This window comes from Peromyscus californicus, unplaced genomic scaffold (genome assembly GCF_007827085.1).
Source record: "Peromyscus californicus insignis strain IS unplaced genomic scaffold, ASM782708v3 Scaffold_19__1_contigs__length_69161282, whole genome shotgun sequence".
NCBI lineage: Eukaryota > Metazoa > Chordata > Mammalia > Rodentia > Cricetidae > Peromyscus > Peromyscus californicus.
Genome location: NW_026294491.1, coordinates 10,015,207 through 10,033,329, shown reverse-complemented (window position 1 = coordinate 10,033,329; position 18,123 = coordinate 10,015,207). Strand labels below are relative to the sequence as shown.

Sequence of the window (18,123 nt, the reverse complement as noted above, 5' to 3'; positions counted from 1 at the left end):
GTTACATCATTATCAGTTTAAAATAGAATGCTATAATTTTAAGATGTTTTATGCAATCAGAATTGTAACTGCAAGGATGGAGAGATGACTCAGCATTGAAGAGGAGGTTCTTCAAGAGAACTCGAGTATGGTTCCCAGCATCCACATCAGGAGGCTCATAACTGTGTGTAACTCCAGCTTCAGTGGTATTCAACACCTCTGGCCTTCACACACACCTGCACAGCCTCCCACCACACACATGCACACAATTTTTAAGAAAAAATCTAAAAACCCGAATTATAGCCACAAAGGAAGATCTGTAGAAAATATACAAAAAGAAATGAGACTCCTATGAGGACATTTTAAAAGAAAGATGGTAAGAGAGAAAATCAGGGAGAAATAGAACTATACGCCACACAGAAATAACACGGTAAGCCTTCCCTCCCAAGAAAACTTCAAATATTAGCAGACTAATCTCCCAGCTAAAGGACAAGATTGACAAATGGATTAATAACATAATAGGGTGGATTGTACATTAGAAAATTTACTTCAGATCTAAGGACACAGGGATGCTGAAAGTGAAAAGATGAAAAGAGGTATTTCATGCAAAAGATAACCAAATGAGTAGGAATAATTAGACAACATAGATTAAAAAAAAAAACCCAGAAGAGACAAAAGACAGTATATGATGATAAAGGACTCAATTTACCAGCAAGAAAACACATCTATGGGGCCAGCAAAGTGGCTCAGTGGGTAAGGGGACTAGTGAACTGAGTTTGATCCCTGGGACCCACATAGTGGAAAGAGAAAACCAACTTCTGCCAAGTAGTCCTCTGGCTTCCACACACCCCACCTGCTAAATAGACACACAAATATGTACAGCAACAACCTATGAATATTACACAGCAAGCCACAGAACTTCTGAATATATAAATTTAACCATGACAGATCTGAAGGAAGAAATAGACAGCAACACAATAATGTTAGGAAATGTCAACACTCCACTCAACTATGCACATATCAGATGGAAGAGCAAAACGGAAGCAATAGACTCAGAACACTGTAGACCCTTGGATCTAACACAAACACAGAACACTCCACTGTAAGAACAGTAGACTACATATGCTTCCCAAGTGCATCTAGAACATTCTCCAGGGCAGAGCATGCATCAGCCTCAAAACAAATTTTACAAAATTCAAGAAAATTAAATCATACAAATATCTTTCCACTCACAATAGAGTAAAACTATGAATCTATATTAAAAAATGGAAATTGAAAAATTAAACATAGAGAAACCAAATGTCATGCATGGTCTGCAGTCATCAACAAACCAAAGTTGCAAAGGAACTTATATGCATGAAAATAAAAACAAAACATACAAAAGAAATGGGATTCAGAAAGTTCCTATGACATCTCCAGGAATCCTGGAAAGCCAAAACAATTTAGAAAAAAAAAAAAAAAAGAATAAGATTGAAGGGTCCTATTGCCTGATTTCAAAATGGTATAAAAGTAAAAGTAACTGCCAGGCAGTAGTGGCACACTCCTTTAATCTCAGCACTCGGGAGGCAGAGCCAGGCAGATCTCTGAGTTCAAGGCCAGCCTGGTCTACAGAGTGAGCTCCAGGACAGGCACCAAAACTACACAGAGAAACCCTGTCTTGAAAAAACAAAAAACAAAACAAAAATTGCTGACACATACAGCACTGAGTAGGTCTCAAAGTGTAAGTGTGGGCACATACAGAGCAAACATGCTACAGAAGGCAGGCACAGGTAGCCTACCACTAGAGCCTTGCAGAGTTTGGAGACTGTGGGTTTTGGGTTTTCAGTTAGGTATGCTCAATTGGTAGAGTCTACAGAAATATTTCAAAATTCAAAGCCTCCAAAATCTTAAACACTCCCAGTCCTCTGGATTTTTTCTTTTCTTTTTTTTTCCTTTGGCTATGAGTGACTCAACCTCCACCAGTGCTTGGGGAGAATGGTCTAAGGCATATGTATGATTAATCCAGCTCTGAGTCTTACAGCTCCCCTATGAAACCCACTTTAGAGAAAATCAATACAAAGAGCTCACAGCAGTTGACAAGATAAGTGGCTCATGAGCGATGACTAGGTTTCATGCCACACTGTGAGATGTGCCTCCCTAGGCCTCGTCAGGACATATGACTGGGCACGTGACCCATCTGATGTGAAGGGGAGAAAAAGATACACATGCACTATGCCTATGTCAATTCCAAACCTTCTGGTGGGCCAGTCCAGAACTGCTTACCCTGGTGCCACAGGGGTGTGTCTGTAGAAAGAGGCTTAATTTTATATGCATCTGTACTTTGAATGCTTTCCATCATCTGCTGAAATACATTAGCTGAAACATGAAAACAGAATAGCCACTGGAACTTGTACTGGCATCTGAAGAAACGGATTTCTAAAATCTGACCTGGATCTAAGCTCCCGAGAGAAGCTGCTTCCCAGGCACGCGGCAGGTAACTAGAGCAGTGTGTTCATGGAACACTAGCCTTAGCCTGGGATGGCTCACATTGTTCTAGTTGGTAAAGGTCAATTACCACAGGGTTAACTGATTGGCACAATGACCATGGACACTGTGTTCCTTGCTGACAAGGACATGCTTATATGTTTTCCTCTGGGAGCAGATTGTGTAAAATAAAATATGTTGGGCCTTTAGAATGCCCAACATAATCAGCTTAACCCTGATACCTATGTGGAAAAAGACATACTAAAAGGCAAGATGAATGTTCTGAAGCAAGTGGTGTGGGAAAACTGGAGTGCCCTGTGTCATGGTCTCCCTTGTCCCCTTCAGGTAACCCTAGAAGCACCTGGGAGGAACCTTAGTCTTTAGAGAACTCTTGGAGCACCTGAGCAGGGAATGATTTTGAAAACAGGGAGTCAGGAAAGGCTTATAAGAATTGTGTGTGCATGGTGAGGGGCAGGCCCCTGCGGCCTTACCGTGCTATCTTGTCACTGCAGGACATGGTGAGCAGCCGTTCCCCCTGCAGCACCCCGTCCCAGGTCTGGATGCTGGCGTTGGAGCGCACAGGGATTGTCCCTTCACCAGACTCTATTTTTGTCCGTAGCTGTCCCCTTGCTTTCCGATTTGGATGTCTATCAGCTGGTTCTAAAAGAAAGAGAGGGTTCAAAACCCACAGATAATAAAACAGCTAACTTACAGAAAAGCACTTCTAATGTACTAAAATTTAAAGTATAATTTATGGATATTTATGCAAACATTTATTCATTCCATACAAAATATGCATTCCAGTAAATATGTAAAATTGAACTGAAAAGACAATACAGACCAAATTTATGAACATGGAAAAAGGTGATTTACATTTTGGCTGAGATGATTTCTATTATTAACAAGTGGACACAAATGGAGAAAAATGCTAAGTTTTGCTAATTCTCAGTAATAGATACTTAGGTGCTTGTTATATATTAACCTTTGTATTTTTATCATTTCAAAAATAGACAAACATAGAAATCAATCCATGGGAGTATATGAAGATATTCCCAATGATTAACAGTGAGTTATATGAATATGAGTGACTTCAATTTTTTATTATTTTTGAAAGTAGTAATTTTTTACAGTGAATATTACTGTTTTTATAACCAAGGAAAATCCATTTGCAATTCATGGTGCTTAGGCATGAGAGTAGGAATGTATATCCAGACTAGTATAAAAGCAGTCCTAGGCTGGCCTCCAAAAGACGGCACAGGCAATACTAGGGGCCTCGGTTGCCTTTGTCCACCTGCTTCTCTAGCACAGCCTCAAGCTTCAGTCAGACGCTCATCAGTCAGCACTCACTGGAAATACAGGGGTCACTTAGAGATTGTTTACTTAACCAAAACTAGCACCTTTTTTTAAGAATTAGCATTTTTCATTCATTAAAATTTACTAAGTAAATGATTAATTTGGAAGAAAGAATCTGTACTCTTATCAAATCCATGCCTAAGGCTGAAATTTTAAAAAACAAAGAGAAAAGAAAAATAAGAACATTGATGTGGATGTGTTCTAACACTACATTATATTATGTTTCTTAAAAACCTGTCAGCTGGTGAGATTCTGGCGTCATACCCTCTAGCACTGGCTCATGGGGGGAGAATATTCTGGCGTCTCCACAGGGTGAGGTGCTGATATACAGGTGGAACTGTACAGTATCCTTTAGCCGAAACCCACCCCGTTCTGACTTCTGAAAGATGGACTTTTTCTGGTCTTCTTTGTTACTGCAAGGGAAAAGTTATGAGAATGACAATTAAAGGGGTGTGTAACCAACAGAGGTCGACAGCGGTTCAGAAGGACGTCAGAGGCCAGTGCTTTCAGTTAGGGAAGAGGTGAGTTTTCTGGAGACAGTATCTTGCTATGTATACCAGGTTGGCCTCAACCCTGGGCTTCTGCTGCCTCAGCTCCCCCACTGCTAGGATTTACGGTCGTGCACCACTATGTCTAGCCTGAACTAGAATCACTGTTATACATGTTTATAGTAATCCATAGTCCAGGTCCATTCAGTGATCAATATGTCATCAACTGTGAGTGACCACTTCTTCTCAGGTGAGATTGCAAGGCAAAAAGACCACATGGAAGAAATGGCATTGTCAAGAAGAGCAGTCCAGTACAAGGTCAGTTCTGACCATGCCCAGTTACTAAAGTGAAAATGACCTTCTTTACCAGGCAGTTTATGAAGGCATGTTTATTTTCACAATGCATGAGCCAAAAACCACCATCTTAAATATGGACTTGAAATTTATGAGTATGTTATGATTCTCAGTATGTGTTTTATGTAAGTATGCTTGCATGTATGAATGTGTGTGTGTGCGTGTGCATGTGTGCGTGCATGCTTATGAGTTAGTTCACTCTAGTTCATACTGAGAATCATGGGAGAGTGGGACCCGCTCAGACAGCATCACAGGACAGCAAGGCTCGGCCTTCGTATTCCTCACACGGTTATAGTCCTGAGGATTCCTCAGTGCTTACACAAACAAGTAAAGGCTATGCAATGCTTTCTGACAGAAAGTATTTTAAAAATAGCTCCTTCACTTGTTTATTCCTAGACTTACTTTAAATAAAGCTCAAGCTGTGCATAAAGAAACCTGAGCAGGGACCTTCGGGAGATTATCTCTGCATGGCAGTCATTTAGTGCGAGGCCACGGTCACTCATATATTCACCGTTGATGCATTTCGTCCCTGTCGAAACACTTATCACCTTGGCATCTTTGACGTCTGTACCTGAAAGACAGGAGAGTGACTGGCAATGAATGACACTGGCCTGTTTGATAGGTGTTCTCAGCAACTGGACCACTCAGGGTCAGCTGAACACTTGAGCTTGTTTTCACATGCCTTCGTGTCTTCTGATTCCTACCTGAGAAACCTGAACTTGAAATAGCCTCTGCCTGAGGCTTTGTTCTGTACCATTCCAGAAGGCTTCCTTCCTTACCCTGTAGTCTATACCCTAAACTTCATTCATGCATGCCACTTCCACTGGCATGCATGAATGTTTGAACATTCCCCTTGACTATAGGTAAGAAGTATTATACATAGTGCCTGGAATTAGCCTCTAAAGTAAAATATTAAAGAGGCTAGGAGGAGTGACTTATAGGCTGAAGAGTACCAAGAAAGAAAATGGAATCAGCTTCCACATCTTCATTAGCAATTTTCACACTTAACCACATAATGTGACCTTCCAGCGAGGGGAAATCATGATTAAATCCTGTGAAAAAGATCACTGACCCAGACATGCTACAAAGACCTGAATATGGAGGGGGATGTGTCTCAGTGGTAGAACATACACCTAGCATGGGTGAGGCTTTGAGATACATCCCTAGAATGACAATAGAAAACCAACAAACAAAAAATCCAACAGCATCAACAAACCAATCCAGAGTACGGCCTTAGAGCAGACTCAGTGACTGAAATAGATATACGCTACATGTTGTAAGGGTGAGCGTTAACTGTCAGTTTGACAGATTCTAGAAATCACCCAGGAAGTATGTCTCTGGGCACATCTGGAAGGGCTTATCTAGACAAGGTTGGCCTCTGGGCATACCTATGAGAGATTTTCTTGATTAGATTGAGATGGGAAGACCCATGCACCGTGGGCAGCACCATTCCCTAAGCTGGGGTCCCAGACTGTATAAAAAGGAGAAAAGGGAGCTGAACAAATGATTCATCTCTATTTCCTGACTGCAGATGCAATGTGATCAGCTGCCTCAAGCTCCTGCCAAGTGACTTCCCCGCCATGATGGACTTCTCCAGCTATGAGCTGAAATAACTCTACCGAAGCTGCTTTTATCAGGGTATTTGCTCACAGCACCAGGAAAAGGAACTAAGACACAGGCTATGGGGGAGGCACTGTGCCAGGAGTGTGAGCCACTCTTCCTCACGGCTTGTCCTCATGGTGTCCTCTGAGGAGCTTTGTTTCTGTTTTGAAGGGAAGAACTGCAGCTCACAGGGATTAATAACCTGCCTGAGGCCATTTAACCAGTGAGAGCACAAAACCTATGTGCCCAGCTCACTGGTTTCAGACACACATTTTGGCTATGAGCAAATGGTCAGAAAAAGATACAAAAGGCTGCCAGGTGGTGGTGGCGCACGCCTTTAATCTCAGCACTTGGGAGGCAGAGGTAGGTGGATCTCTGTGAGTTCAAGGCCAGCCTGGTCTACAGAGTGAGTTCCAGGACAGCCAGGGCTACACAGAGAAACCCTGTCCAAAAAAAAAGATACAAAAAGTTAGTCCTTGAGGTGATTGGTGTCGTTAGTCTTTTCTGTAACAGAATTCTTGAGAGAACAATTTAAACAAGGAATATTAATTTTGACTCACAATTAGAGGTTTTAGTCCATCATGGCAAAGTGGAACAGAATAGCTTAACTCATGGTGGCAAAAAGCAGAGAGAATGCCTGCACTCATGGGCCTTCTCCTCTTTCCCTTTCTATTCACCTGGGCCTCTCACCTAAAGGGTAGTGCCATCCACATTCAGGCTTAGTCCCCTCTGGAAATGCCCTCACAGACACACCTAAGCATTTCTCAAATCAATCAGGTTGACAATCACGATTAGTCATCCTAAGTCCACCCCTTGTCAACCTGACAATCAAACCTCTTAAAACATTTCATCCTTGGTCTCCAAAAGGATGTTACTGAAAAATGCATTTAGTGTACCTCTAAGAATGTCATAATCTTTTTTTTTTTTTTTTTTTTTTTTTTTTTTTTTTTTTTTTTTTTTTTTTGGTTTTTCGAGACAGGGTTTCTCTGTGTAGCTTTGCGCCTTTCCTGGAACTCGCTTTGGAGACCAGGCTGGCCTCGAACTCACAGAGATCCGCCTGCCTCTGCCTCCCGAGTGCTGGGATTAAAGGCGTGCGCCACCACCGCCCGGCAGAATGTCATAATCTTAAAGTCCCAACACCGTTCAAATCCAAAGTCTACTGAGGCTCAAGGCAAAATCTTAGCTGTGAGTCCCTGTGAAAATTAAAGCACATTTTACATATTCCCAACACACAATGGCAATAAACTTCGCATTGCAAACGGCAAACCGTAGATGAGCTCTTTGCCACAATGTAACACAAACCGCCCACAGTCCGGTTTCCAGCACACTCTGGGTTCCCATCTGGAACCTTGTATCTGCCCTCATTCTTAGTCACTCTGGGTCTTCTGAGCTCCACGGAATCACCCATTAAGCTGAGCTTACACATTCTAGGGCTTCTTTGGCTCACCTCTCCAAACTTTTCTAAAATTCCTCCCATAAGTCACTTCCAAAAGGCTTTTCTGAACAATATAGTCTGTCAGTCACAGCAACAATCCCAACTGGTATCACAGATGGCACCAATTTTCATTTGTCATCCTGAGAGAACTAAAGGAGGGGATTTTGTTTTTTTTTTGGTTTTTTTTTTGCTGAGTTTCTGTGATTTCAGTCCATTGTGGTGGGGAGAATGTAGCAGAGCAGTTCATATATGATGGTGACCAGGAAAGGGGTGTGTTTGAATGTGATTATGTGTGTGGGTATGAGGGAGAGGGAGGAGAGAGAGAGAGAGAGAGAGAGAGAGAGAGAGAGAGAGAGAGAGAGAGAGAGAATGAAAATGAATATGCTTAGATTGATGGGCTTTCCCTATCCCTATTTTAAAACTCTTTCTGAACCACTGGCCTATGGGATGCTGCCAGACACATCCAGGCAGGTCTTTTGTCCTTGTTACTCTCTGAAAATGCCCTCATAGACACCGCTGAGTGTACTTGACCAACTTCCCAAGGATTTTCTGGTTTCACAAGTGTTCCCCCACACTCTGACGTGTCAGTAGTGACACTAATGAAGCAGAAAGGGTCTCAGCTTCCACAGAAGCCAGAGTTGGTAATATGCTGTTCCCAGAGCATGCCGGGCCACAGTGATGTCACATGGTAATATAGTATGCTCTCTCCAAAACATAAGACAGGTTCAAAAGTAGAACATTTTGGGGCTAGAGAGATGGCTCGGCCAGTCAAGAGCACTTGCTGCTCTTACAAAGGATCCAGGTTTAGTTCCCAGCACCCACACGGCAACTAAAAACATCTGTAACTCCAGTTCCAAGAAAATCTGATGCCCTCTTCGGGCCCCCGAGGGCACTGTATATCTGTGGTACACTTACATACGTATAAGCAAAACACACAGACACAATAAATCCTTTTTTAAAAGATGAATATTTTGGGAGGCAGAAGCAGACGGATCTCTGTGAGTTCAAGGCCAGTTTAGTTTACAAAGCAAGTTCTAGGACAGCCAGAGCTGTTACACAGAGAAACCTTGTCTTGAAAAAAAAAAAAAAAACCAACAAAAAAAGTTGAATATTTTGGAGGAAAAGAGTTTTGTTTTATGTAAGTTTTCTTTAGGGGTAGAAGATAGCTGGGGATCCCCACTCAAGAATCCTGACTGCTAACATGTGTTCTACCTACTAAGCTATGTTTTCAGTCCTAAGGAGGAAAAAGGCTTCTGAGGACAATTTTTATACTTGTATATGGCAGATACATAAAGACAGAAAGAAGAAGAGGCAATTCTCTGTTGGTGTCACAAGATTGAGAGCATTTGTGCTTTTCAACCAGAAAGCAGACAGGCTGAACAGAGCGCCAGATGCTTACCTGTGGTCATCACTACTCCAGAAAGCACTTTTCTTCGTGCGTGGGGGGAGGAAAAGTTGTCTGTCAGGTCACTGAACTTACCCAGGACCAGGCGTGAGACAGCATCCGCCAATACCTGGGTGAAGAGCAGAGACCACGTTTAGGGCCAGAGGACACCCGTGGTGGAACCAGTCTCTCTCGGTGTCAGCACTTGCTGTCTACTACAAAGGTGAACCTTACAGTCTCACTTCTACTCTCAAAAACCCATACAGGCACACCCAGCAAACAAGTGTGTGCGAGCTTGGGGGTGTGTGGCAGGGAGAAAAGTCATCAGTGCTTTTACCTAGCCATGGATCCTGTGTGCTATAATACTAACTGCCTGGCAACATGGGTGCACTACTGCAACTGTGGCATGACTGTTATGGGGGGTAACCAACCACTTTACAATTGAATTGGAGGCCCACTCTATAGAAGGAAATTCATGCCTGGCACTGTAAACCTGTTCCAAAGCCCATAGCTGGGGAGCTCATGGACTTAGAGAGGAAGCCACCATTGGTGTTTTGCTAAATGGACATGCTGTCAAACTGCCCTGTAAATACTTATGTTTATACTCAAAGACCAGTGCTGCTCTTAGTCTTAGGGAAGCAAGTCTTTGTGCAGCCTGCATCAGTGAGTGTAGAGACTGATAACAGGTAAAAATGAATGTTGAATGTAACTGTTGAATGTTCAGTCCTAAACAGGACATCTATATTATCTCCTGTAAGGCTAAGGGAACATTGTGGAAAAGGGACAGAAAAAAAATGTAGGAGATGGAGGATGTGAAGAAGTGCCGAGAAACACTGTCTTCTAGACATGATATGGCTTCTGCAACCACTCCCTTGCCTCAGGAAGAGCATTAGTGGTTACCTGCACAAGGCCTGAGTAAGGCTGGGTTCTATCAGCATTCTATTATGGATGGATGAATGCATTAATTTCTTTTCTTGTTGCTGTGATAAAATACCCTAGCATAATGCAGCTTAAAGGAGAAAGGTTTATTTAGTTCACAGGTTATAGTCCATTATGAAAGGGAAGTTATAGCAGCAGGAGCTTCAGAAAACCGGTCATCTTAGATCCACAGCCAAGAGCAGAGAGCAATGAATTAATGCATGCATTCGAGTGCTCAGTTTGCTTTTTCTGTTCTTAGATAATCTAGGGATCCCTGCTGGGGGAAGGATGCCACCCACATCAGGTGGGTCTTCTCCCCCCATTAATTAATATAATCAGGATACTCTCCACCCCCAGTGCCCCAGGTCATCCTAATATAGACAATCCTTCATTAAGACTGCCTTCCCAGGTGATTCTAGATTAAAGCTATAATATTGAGGGAGGGAGAGGTTCTGAGGCTCCAGCCCTCCCTAAAGAACTATAGGAAGTTAATGGTATCTGGGGAAGAGGGGATCATTTTCCTAAGTGGTGTAGTTACTGGTAAATTGCTCTTGTGCAAGTAAATAACCCCTCACCCATGCTCATGCAAGCAACCCTAATTAGATACAGTGAGTCACACACAAAAAGAAAAAAAAACAGGTAAGTAGGAGGGGGATGTGGTGGTTTGAAAGAAAATGGCCCCCAAAGGGAGTTGGCATTATTAGGAGGTGTGGCCTTGTTGGAGTAGGTGTGGCCTTGTCAGAGAAAGTGTGTCACTGTGCGGTTGGGCTTTGAGGTCTCCTTTGCTCAAGCTATATCCAGTGAGAGATCATTTCCTGTTGCCTGCATAGCAAGATGTAGCCAGCACCATGTCTGCCTGCACATCACCATGCTCCCTGCCATGATGATAATGCACTAAACCTCTGAAACTATAAGCTGCCACCTCAATTAAATGTTTTCCTTTGTAAGAGTTGTTGTCATGGTCATGGTGTCTCTTCATAGCAATAGAAACCCTGACTAAGACAGAGGGCTTGTTGGGAAGGAGTTCAGACGGGGTGGGGAGGGATAAGAGAGGATACTGGGAGGGAGGAAATGATCAGAGAGATATATATGACATTGTGAAAGAATGAATTTTTCAAATGTACATTTTAAAAGTTTTAATTCATAAAGGGCAGGCACAGCTCCAAGTGACTTCCCCGCAGAAGTGTGAGTCCCTGACACCTGAGCTGGTGCCTATGGAATGTATACCATGAGACACAGGCAACTGAAGAACACAAGTAGCTCCGAATCTCTGAAAAGAACTTATGGACCTTTCCCTGTGTGGCTGGGGCTGAATACAACAAAAGTATTAAGATTCTAAATGCAGCTAGGAGTAATGGCCTACTCCTTCAATCCCAGCATTTGGGAGGCAAAGAAAGACAGATCTTTATGAGTTCACACCCAGCTTTGTCTCTATAGTGAGTTCCAGGACAGCCAGAGACCGTGCCTCAGGAAAAAAAAAAAAAATCCTACATTCCAACTACTCACCTTCAATGACTCACACAAGGGTGAGGACCTGCTTTACAGTTTGGCAACACCAGACTGTCAAGCCTGCTATAATAGAGTGCCACAGTTGTGGTATGGCCAACACTGTCTGACTTTATAGCCCCCCACCCTTAAATATCAAGAAGGCAGATAGTCCTCAGGCCAGGGATGCTTGGCCCAAGTCCATTAAGAGATATTTCAGGAAAAAAGCAAAAATTTACATCCATCCTGGAATGCAGGTCCTGAGTGTTCCCACCCTAGACTCCTGCATATAACCACTGAGACTGGTCCTAGAAGTCCACTCTGAAAAGATCTTACTGTCTTTATCCTCTGTGGTTCATAAATTTCTGAGCTACCCTGGGGCTTCAAAGGGGGTAGTGCTGGCTGTGCCACTGATCAGAGATGTGAGGATACAGCTCTGTTGTTCCTGGACTCTAAGTGGTTCTAAACTAGAGGTCTAGAAATTGGTGTTTGACATCTCAGGACCCAGAGGGAAACAACATAAAGGGGCAAGGAGGGGCCCAGCTAACTCAACATGACTAGATCCTGACAAATGCCACTTGCCTCCCCAGGTCAGGAGCTCAGTCCTTTCTATACAAAGCCATTGAGGCAGCCATCCAAGAAGGCAGGAGCTAGCCAGGTGTGATGGGGCACATGCCTTTAATCTCAGCACTCCCAGAGGCAGGCAGATCTCTGTAAGTTTGAGGCCAGCCTACTCTACATAGAGAGTTCCAGGAGCACCAGGGCAACATAGAGAGACCCTGACTTAAAACAAACAAACAAAACAACAACAACAAAAAGAAACAGGGCTGAGGCCACCTGTTCTCAGACTATCTATCTGCTATCCCTCTATGGGATCCATGGCATCTGATATAGTTTCAGTGGTCTGGCTACCACTGCTAACATTAAGGGAAGACAAGCCACATCAGATGGTACGTTAAAATTGGGCCAAAAGGTTTTAGTAAATCTAAGCCTGGAAATAAAAGTCACTTGGGATCTAGTACCATTAGTTTGTAAATAACCAATAGACTAGTTGGTTATTCTTGGAGGAATGTTAACAAGGGACTAATTGAGAAACAAGCACATGTCACAGAAAGTCAGTAAAACACCAAGTCTGTTCCTCTAGACTGAGCTATACTTGGTTGCTTTAGGCAAAGTAGAACAAGTCTTCTTTTAAAACCAACATTTGGGTTTAATCCCAGCACTTGGGAGGCAGAGGCAGATGAATCTTGGTGAGTTCGAGACCAGCCTGGTCTACATAACAAGTTCCAGGCCAGACAGGGCTATACATTGAGACCTTTCTATTAAAAAAATAGTAAATTAAAACCAAGAACTATGATCACCCCAACTCTAGCTGCATCACAAGCCACATCTGAGTCCCAGGAGAATGCAAGCCTTCCTATCACCACATTTGTTAACTTTTAATTCACTAATTCTGGCCAATTGCTTCCACACTAAAGAGCGTTTTGACAAAAAGGAATTAAGATAGAAGACTGAAAAAACAGATCAGTGAAATCTGGGATTCCAAGAACCCAGACACAGTCAACGATCTGGGATTTGATGAGGACTGAAGGTCCCTTCTCCTTCTTTCTCTTTCAGAGGCCCATCCTGAGCTACCCTAACATTTCCTTTCTTTACTGTGAGTTTTCTGTGAGGAGCACAAACTTGAGTTGCTGTCCACATTCAACTAGAGCAGAGAGAAGCCCACACAAATGCCACATAGGAAATTTGGTATATAGAGATTCCTAGCAACTGGCACTTTCTAGAGTGTTTATGAAAGGGCTCCTTCTTGCCACACCCCCTTCTCTGCCACATATGTTCCTTACCGCTGAGGGCTAGTGCCCCATCACCCTGTCTTCAACAGGGGCCTTCAGCTGTAGCCTGACCAGCAGCCCTTATTCTGGGCATGCTTTCTCTGTGCAGTGTTTCAAGGGATGCCCCACTGAACAAAGGACAAAATTCCATCATTTGGGCTCCCTACCCCATTCCTAGTAAAAGATTGCTGTGGGGTGAGGGTCCCTTTGGGGCAAAATTAAATGGAAAGGCAATTGTAGCTGTGCTGGCGGGGGCCCTGAGGTATTCCTGCTCTGACCTGTCATGACCCTAGTAAGCATAAATCAGAGGAGATTAAATCCAGATTCTCAGTGACCAAGTAACCATGGGAACTGAGGCAAAGTCACTCCATAGTCAGATTTACCAGCAACTGCTCCCGCTAAGGGCTCAGTAACATAAGGAGTAATACTGAAGACTAAAGGCTGCTTAAAACGTCAGCAGGGGAAACGGCCACTCACGTGCAAGCACCCATTCTTCCTCACCTGTGGCAAGTGCAATTGAAGACCCTCACTGAGGACAGGCTGGCGAGATGGTGTTTGGTCCAAGTGCAAATTGAAGACAGTAGCCAAGGCAGACTGTGCAGCCCGGGCCTTGGCAAGTTTCTTGTTTCTCCCTGAGCCCTCAAAGAACTGGCCATCTACCACCACCGACATGACAAAGCTCTTGGCATGGCTCTCCCCGCTCTCAGAGAGGAAGTCATACTTCAGCCCTGGGCGCAGCTCATTCAAGATCATCACAGGATTCTTCCCACTTGGGGGTGGGAATGGCGGTGGGATGGGCAGAGGAGGCTGGGTGAGGCTGGCAGGCACTGGGGAGGCTGACAGGCTGACGTCTCCACTTGAGCTGAAGGAGTCATCCCCATTGGAGCCCACGTAGAAGGGTGGCTCTGACTTGTCTGGAGTCTCGAAGCCATTGAAGAGTGTGTCGGGGAAGTCGGCCTGGTCAGAGGTGAAGTCTGTGTTCACAGAGAGAGTCCTGCCCATGGCCAGGTGTGCCTCAGAGGCGTTGGGAAACTGGACAAAAGACCTCAAGGCCTTCTCAGCAGCATGGAGTTTTGCCTTTTTCTTTGTAGGGCCAGAGCCCTCAAAGATCTGCCCGTTCACCTCCACAGACATGACAAACAGAGGCGCATGCACAGGTCCTGTCTGGGATAGCAGCATGTACTGTAAGCCAGGTTTGATCTCATTCAGCTGCATCAGGGCGTTCTTGGGCAGAACAGGCCCCGGTGTTTTCCTTCGCTTCTTCAGGCGGTACTTGGAGTGGCCATTGCTGCCCTCCTCCAGGGGCCGCTTCCTGCTGGTGCTACCACCACCCCCGTTGGAGAGTGGAAGACCCTCGCCAGGCCCGGGTGTGCTGCTGTCCTTGGGGGGCATGTTGTCCAGATTGCGGTTTTCCTTAACATCAGTGCTGCTGGAACCTGTGGTGCCCAGAAAGAGTAACTTACAACGCCTTCGTTGCAGGATCTTGTAAATGCAAAATTTATAGATTCCTTTATCTCTTTGTAGCTGGGTAAGTGATGTGTGTGTGTATGTTTTCTTCCTCAACACAAATATGAGGAACTACACATTGACCAAAGACGTAACTGTTCAGGGCTGGAATGCACTTTGAGATTTTTTGTTTGTTTGTTTGTTTTAAACTAACACCTATTGCCTCTTCTAGTTAGTTTATCATTTTCTTCTGCATTAGAAGATAAATTTTTTAACTTATTTTCTCTACCAAAGACATCCTAAATCTTTCTAGCTTACCAAGATGTTAGATGTTAAGTTAATCCATAAAGACTCACACTAAGGCTAATGAAGTGGCCTCTAAGTCCACCAGCACACAGGCATTGATCTCCGCATGCTCTTCCTCTGCAAGGACACTGACCTTAACTGACACAGTTTTTAAACTGCAGCACTTCTCCAGAGAGAAGGTGCCATTTAGAAATGTCTCTTCACAACTTCTTTGGCTCTTGAGGTTCCAAACAGCTAATCAACACGTGATTATCTGGTTTAGTTCATGAATCGATCATAGAAAACTGCTTACATAATAAGGTAAAGTGTTATGACTTTATAGAATTTATTTCTGAAGAATAATGCATACATTTGCGATTTCTTATTATATTTCAGCGCTATCTGCTTCAGAATCTTTAATACATTTTATGCTAGAAAAATACGTAAGCGTGAGATAGAGACCTGGAGCGGCAGGCAAGCTGTGTTCCCTAATTTCAAAACATGCCAGCAAACCCGACTTTCTAAAGACAGCTGGCAGGCTTCCAGGATAACTTGGTGATCGTTCCTTTTAAATCTACTTCACATGGCAAAATCAAAGGTGATTTTGATATTTAAATGGGAAATAAATGTCAGGCATGGGGGTGCATACCTGTTCTTCTATGACTCAGAAGGGAACGGAGAGTTAGAGGGCAAACAAGGCTACACACAGCCATGGCCTTGTCTCAACCTCCCACCAAGCAAAAAGAAAAATTACTTTTTCAAAGTGGGGAGTGTTCAGCCCTCCCTTTAGGTTTATTAAGCTTTCCAAAACCAGAAAAACTAATTCCTCTTTTATCATTTGGTTTTGCAGTCCTGTGCAGCACGCCTGCGCAGTGTTTACTTAGATCTCCAGCCACTAGCTCCTAAAATCCAAAGTAAATCTTAATTGATAAAAATATTCCTCAATATGGCAGCTTCAGGGGTCTGTTTCCACTATGCAATACACCTACAGATTTTCTGAACACACTGAAAATGTTCCTCAGTGAGCCTGCAGGCAGGGTTAATGTGATGAACGTCTTGGTTGTTGCTGCCTGTCTCTGGAGTTAAGGATCACAGATGCCCAGGGTCATCATTATTAAGCTGAGGCAGCAAAGAGTACCAAAATAAACTCAGTCCATGGAAAAAAATCTCATGTGTGCGGTGGCGGGAGGGGTCTCTCAACAGACACCTCTTCCCAGAAGACTCCTGACACACACACCACTTCTCCCAGCTGACAAAGCTAATGGAATGGGCACTAAATTTTCATTTATAACATCCTCCAGCAAAAGACCGGTAGGTTACTCCTTTCGGTACTCAGGGAACAAAAGGTGAAAAGGCAGAGCAAAGACGGATAGAGAGATTAATAAAGGGAGAAAGTCACATACTATATTCTGCTCACAGTTCAAGTTCAGCAGTCAACAGCATTACCAGCACAGAAACAAACATCATCAACAAGGCACTCTGGCACACAGTTAGCCAAACATTAATGATGACGAACAGCCAAACACCCTCAGAGCTAAGTTAACGGTTAAGATTATAAGAAAAAAAAAATACACTTTCTGTGACAGTTGAAATCATTCTCAACTCGTACTCACTTCAGAAGAAAAGGTACCAATCACATGTTATCAAAAAATGCTCCTGAGCAAACAAAAATAAAATACTCCAATTAGAGACAGAGCCTACTCTCTGCTGAAGCAGGCACTCTGCATACCACCCTGCTGCATTTAGAATATGAAGTGCATCACAGCAGAACTTTAACTGCTTTTAAAATCACAAGAGATAGAGGCCTGACACTTAAGTTTGCACTAGACCCCAAAGTTTTTTTTTTTTTTTACAGGAATATTATTCAGGAGGACCCTTCCTTAGTTAAATTACCCAAGGCTCAATGGTGATGGCCACAGCTGGAGACACAATCCACAGTCCCCAGCCAGCAGGTAGTTCTGGGGACACCTTCACATATTCCCTGGGGTAGGGGTTCCTGGGCTGGCACTGGCAATACGGTCTGAAATGTGGAGTTTAAAACCTGACAACACTGAGCGTGATGGGTAGATCTGCCAGCAAAACCACAGCTTAAAACAGCTCAAGAGCAGAACTGAGGAGAAGCGACCAGTGAGCTGTAAGCAGCTGGCATCAGCAGAGGCAAAGCATGCCAGCTACACTACTCAAAATGGCACTGGGCAGCTGCTTCATGCCAGCCAGTGGTCATTCTCAGGGTAGAGGATGTCTGCTGCACAGCCCACCCCAGATCCAGCCCAGCGGTGGGGTACAGACTCGCCTCACACAGTGCTCTTAGGCTCTGGGTGTCCAAGAACTGCAGAGCAACAGTCCCTGCCACTGGGCTGAGCCATAGAGAGCGTGCCGAGTCTGGTTCTCACCATCATACCACCCCCAGGAAAATGAGGTTGTGCTGTGCAGCTGCATGTTCTTCCTTTAGACAGACAGAGAGAGCACCTTAGATGGACAAGTGCCTTCTTCCAGGCAACTTCCCCTTTAGACCTGCTCCTCTCTGGGACTGAGGTGGGTGGAAGAAGTGACTGGTGGCTCACAGAGAACGAACGGCAAGGGAGGAAACGTCGGTGTGCCTGAGGCCCCATCCCCGCAGCCCCGTGGAAGACGGTGTGGAGAGCAGAAGGAACCCCAGTGAGGGTTTGGTTCACACTAGCACCAATCGCGTTCCAGTCTTCCGAGACTAAGATCATGTGGACTCCCTTCCCTCCAATGCAGGAGCAGCGACTGTGTCTGAAGGGACCTTTATGAACTCTTATCCCAGTGACCAGGTATCTGAGTCAATCAAAAAGGTTTTCTTGAGTTTATACTGGTGAAAGTTCAGAGCTTTATTACAAGAACCACAACTTCACATGAAGCCACACAGCATTATGAGACAGGCACCTAGAGGCATATTTCTGGAATAAAAAGGGTGGTCCCATGATGATAATGAGGAATGAAAACTCTAGATAGGTGGCTGTAAGGAAAATGTCCACAGTAAATATTGATAGCCCACATCTTAGGAAACATCAAACAGGTCTTATTAATGAAATTTACAAAAGCACTAATATTTTAATGGGGCATGAACTACTTGGG

The 18,123-nt window shown here is 44.0% G+C and overlaps 1 protein-coding gene and 1 non-coding gene across 11 annotated transcripts in view; one reads left to right on the top strand and one right to left on the bottom strand.

The window, feature by feature from the left end:
* Adarb1 (adenosine deaminase RNA specific B1) overlaps positions 1-18,123 on the bottom strand; it is a 129,698-nt gene that overhangs the window by 25,299 nt on the left and 86,276 nt on the right. For 7 of the 10 annotated variants that reach the window (XM_052744585.1, XM_052744583.1, XM_052744586.1 and 4 more), the window contains 5 exons: positions 13,795-14,729; positions 9,074-9,188; positions 5,040-5,208; positions 4,030-4,208; positions 2,934-3,102 (listed from right to left, as the gene is read on the bottom strand). In XM_052744585.1, coding sequence (XP_052600545.1) covers positions 2,934-3,102; positions 4,030-4,208; positions 5,040-5,208; positions 9,074-9,188; positions 13,795-14,729 — 1,567 coding nt within the window. Of the gene's footprint in view, positions 1-2,933; positions 3,103-4,029; positions 4,209-5,039; positions 5,209-9,073; positions 9,189-13,794; positions 14,778-16,637; positions 16,681-18,123 lie in introns of all 10 variants that reach the window. The other 3 variants (XM_052744588.1, XM_052744580.1, XM_052744589.1) reach the window with 3 other exon arrangements.
* On the top strand, positions 2,060-2,161 carry LOC128115068 (small nucleolar RNA U13). Its single transcript, XR_008219967.1, has one exon. It is a non-coding gene; the product is annotated as a small nucleolar RNA U13 (small nucleolar RNA).